Source organism: Gallus gallus, chromosome 7 (genome assembly GCF_016699485.2).
Source record: "Gallus gallus isolate bGalGal1 chromosome 7, bGalGal1.mat.broiler.GRCg7b, whole genome shotgun sequence".
In the NCBI taxonomy this organism is placed as follows: domain Eukaryota; kingdom Metazoa; phylum Chordata; class Aves; order Galliformes; family Phasianidae; genus Gallus; species Gallus gallus.
Window position 1 is genome coordinate 9,379,266 of NC_052538.1, and position 3,365 is coordinate 9,382,630.

The 3,365-nt window shown below is 46.5% G+C and overlaps 1 protein-coding gene across 1 annotated transcript in view; it reads right to left on the bottom strand.

Moving 5' to 3' along the window:
- The window catches only part of DNAH7 (dynein axonemal heavy chain 7), a 104,233-nt gene extending 100,933 nt beyond the window's left edge, over nucleotides 1–3,300 (bottom strand). The window contains exons 1-2 of the mRNA XM_003641574.6: nucleotides 3,239–3,300; nucleotides 40–105 (exon numbers count right to left, since the gene is read on the bottom strand). Of these exons, the coding sequence (XP_003641622.2) occupies nucleotides 40–105; nucleotides 3,239–3,253 (81 nt within the window). The 5' untranslated portion in view covers nucleotides 3,254–3,300. The remainder of the gene's footprint in view (nucleotides 1–39; nucleotides 106–3,238) is intronic.
- Between the last annotated feature and the right edge of the window lie 65 nt (nucleotides 3,301–3,365).

The following is a 3,365-nucleotide window of genomic DNA, read 5'->3' on the forward strand; positions in this document are numbered from 1 at the left end:
CTTGAGAATGAAAACTCACAAAAAACCCAACAGAACTACCTGAGGCAGCTGTGGTATTAAGTTGGCTGTTCTTTTTGCGGACTTCCCTCTGACACTTGGAGTGGCCTTGGGAAAAATCACAAATATTTTAATTACTATCAATATTAGACTCCCAGCCATACTTAAACTGGTAAACAAGCTATATATCGGTTTGCAACTCTGATTCGTAGGTTGCTCTGGAAGTTATGCCTCCTACTTATTTCAATGGAAACTACACCAGATACAAAGAATATGATAACACTACTTGATAGAGAAAATTCTCAACTACAGAACAATATTTTCCAACACAGCCACCACCATTAGATCTGCATTTTCACCAGCGATGAACAAGATCCCGTGTGCAGTGTTCATAAAAACCTGCACCAGCGTAGGTGACCCACTGTCACCACTGCTGAAACAAACCATCCACCACTGTTTGGTATCCATAAATGTTCAGCAAGTATTGATGAATGTCAATGGGTGCCATTTTTTCAGCATGGAGGAATTTCCACCACCTTTGTTTCATCCACACTTCCATGTCAGATGCCATTTTGTCAGACCGCCCCTCTGCTGCAATCTGCTGTGCAGCAACAACACGTAACGGGATATTGGTGGGAAGGTTCAACCTGCCAAGATTCACTTCTGACATCATGGACCAACATAATAAAATAAGAGGCATTACTCTCAGAGCAGCACTCATACAATATATTTTTTTAAGCACAACCATGTGACAACTCTTTCTAGGGTGTTTCTGACATCATGGACCAACATAATAAAATAAGAGGCATTACTCTCAGAGCAGCACTCATACAATATATTTTTTTAAGCACAACCATGTGACAACTCTTTCTAGGGTGTTTCCATGTAAAATTTAACTTTTCCCAAATAGCTTTTACAAATCACAGCCTGGAAAAATCCATTCTACGCTGGGAAGCATTTGAGGTATATTTTTGCCAACATAAACATTAAACAATTAAAAGATACCAAGAGATAATATAAATGTACAGTTAGGTTTTTCATTCCAGTTCATCAGTTGGCACATATTGGTACTTTATCCTAACCCATAAACTTCCATTAAAGAGTGCCCAGCACTCTTCACCCTTCCATGAGGCTGACCCCTCAGCATGAGACACAAATGCTGGCAATCCAAAAGCCCCCGCTGACCATGACCAGGATCCCGGCTAGAGTGTTTTAGCACAGCACCACACTGTGAGCAAGACAGGCTAGCTGTACAGTTATTTACAACTGGCAAACATAGGCACCTTTGGCTGCTCTTCCATTTGTCCTCTGCTTCAGCCTGGCACCAGTGCCCAGCATCACCCACCCACACCGCCTCTCTTCATGCAGCTGCACTTGCAGTAAAGTAACACTACATCTATGCCACAACTGTCCTTGTTGTGCTTTATTTCTTATGCAAGGATTGTAGAGCGGAGAAAAGCTGTGGAAGTTTGTGTGAGCACACCTGAGCTACCCTTCTACAAGTCACCTTGCAGTGCAGCTGCTGTGCTATAGGACTTTCTCAAATTTTAGACACACAATTACAGGAATTTTGCTGTGAAGGATAAACTGTGATTCACATGCAAGTCAAAAAGTCAAAAGTCCAAAGAAAACCTCTGTCAAAATTCAGGAATTCGACATAATGATAATGCATGTACAGACATACATGCCAGCTGTTTTTAATCCCTTCATAAGCCAGCCTGCTGTGCAAATACATGGTCCATCCTGTGAAAGAGAATCAAAGTCACTCCAGCTGTAGAGTGCCCCTGTACATAATAGGAAAAACCTCCTTGACCACCACAAGCTGCAAGAGTGGGAGTTGGGCAACGTAAAGTATTCTGTTACAAAAATCAATAGTACTGCTCTTTCAATTAACAAGCAATCAATTTCCATTCCCCATGCACACCTTTCCCTGCCCAAAAGAGATCAAACATGTTCACCTTCATCTTGAACAGAGCTCAAAATGGTGCTCCATGGGAGCACCAAAACCAAGCAGGCAGATACAGGTGTTTTTAATTTAGCTTTTTGGCTAGGTGACCAAAGACTTGGCCACAATAACCATCCATTTCTTTCAGTACTTCAAATACTGCACCCACTACTTCATCTTCTGGCTAGGCAGGGCACACCTGCAAGAATTTTTCATTCAAAAAAAATTACTGAAATTCTATCAGCCTTACCAGTCTTGCTGTCCAGAAGGACAAAGATGAACTTACATCATCACAAATAAGGGAAATGCAATATAATAACCAACACAGAAAGATATACGTGACAAGTCTGCTTTTATGCCTGGTAACTGGAGCAGTTGCTGCTCTATTAGCAAAACACAAAACCATTTCATTCTCTATCATCTAACATATTAAACAGATCCACATCACAGGCTCTGTAACAGCTACAGGTCTCCTGCAATACTGCCACAAGTACATCTCATAACAGTGAGAACCTGCACTGCAAAACGGAGTGTTCTTCCGAGCTGACAGATCCAGGGGACACAGCGTAGCCTAGGGACAGAGTTTGGTTTGGTTTGAATCTGGCTTTATACAACCACAGCGTTGCTGTGTAGGCTGAAAAGGACCTTGAGTATTAGAAAAAAACTGCTCAGAAAGAGTGGTGAGGCAGTAGCACAGGCTGCCCAGGGAGGTGGCAGAGGCACTGGGTGTTCAAGAAAATGAACATTGGCACTGAGGGATGTGGCACTGAGGGATGTGTTGGTGGGCATGGTGGAGATGGGTCAGTGGTTGGACTGGGCGATCTTTGATGTCTTTTCCAACCTTACTGATTTTAGGACTCTGATCTCCATGGAACAAACAGTTTCCTGCCTACATTCCATGCTCTGGCCTCCCAACTACCCTGTGATCTACACCGCCATCTGTAACCCCGGCATTCCGACACCCCCAACGCCACACAGCACAGCCGCTGCCGGCGGCTCCCACAGAGCGGCAGTCACCCACAGAGCCCCGCGGGCCGGACCGGCGCCAACGCGCACCTCCGATACGCCCCCAACATAAGAAAAATTAGCGAACTTCGAATGCGCCAAAGGAATGAACCGAAGGAAACCGGCGCAGTTCTCAGGACTTCCGTTGTTCCAAACAAACTCCGACTGGAAGGGCTCACAGCGCGGACGCTGCAGCCCACTTCCCCCGCACCAGCACTCCCCCGCCAGCCCGCAGCCCCCGGGAGGCGGAGGACGGCGTCAAATCGGCGCCGCAGCCGCTCAGCCCCGTACCTGCTCGGTCCCCATGTTCGCTCGGACGGGGCGCGGCCGCTCTGAGGAGACGCCGTTGCCTCGCAGCGCCGTGCACGAGCGCGACGGTTGGGCGCCCCGAGCGCTGCAGAGCACGACGGCCGCGCGC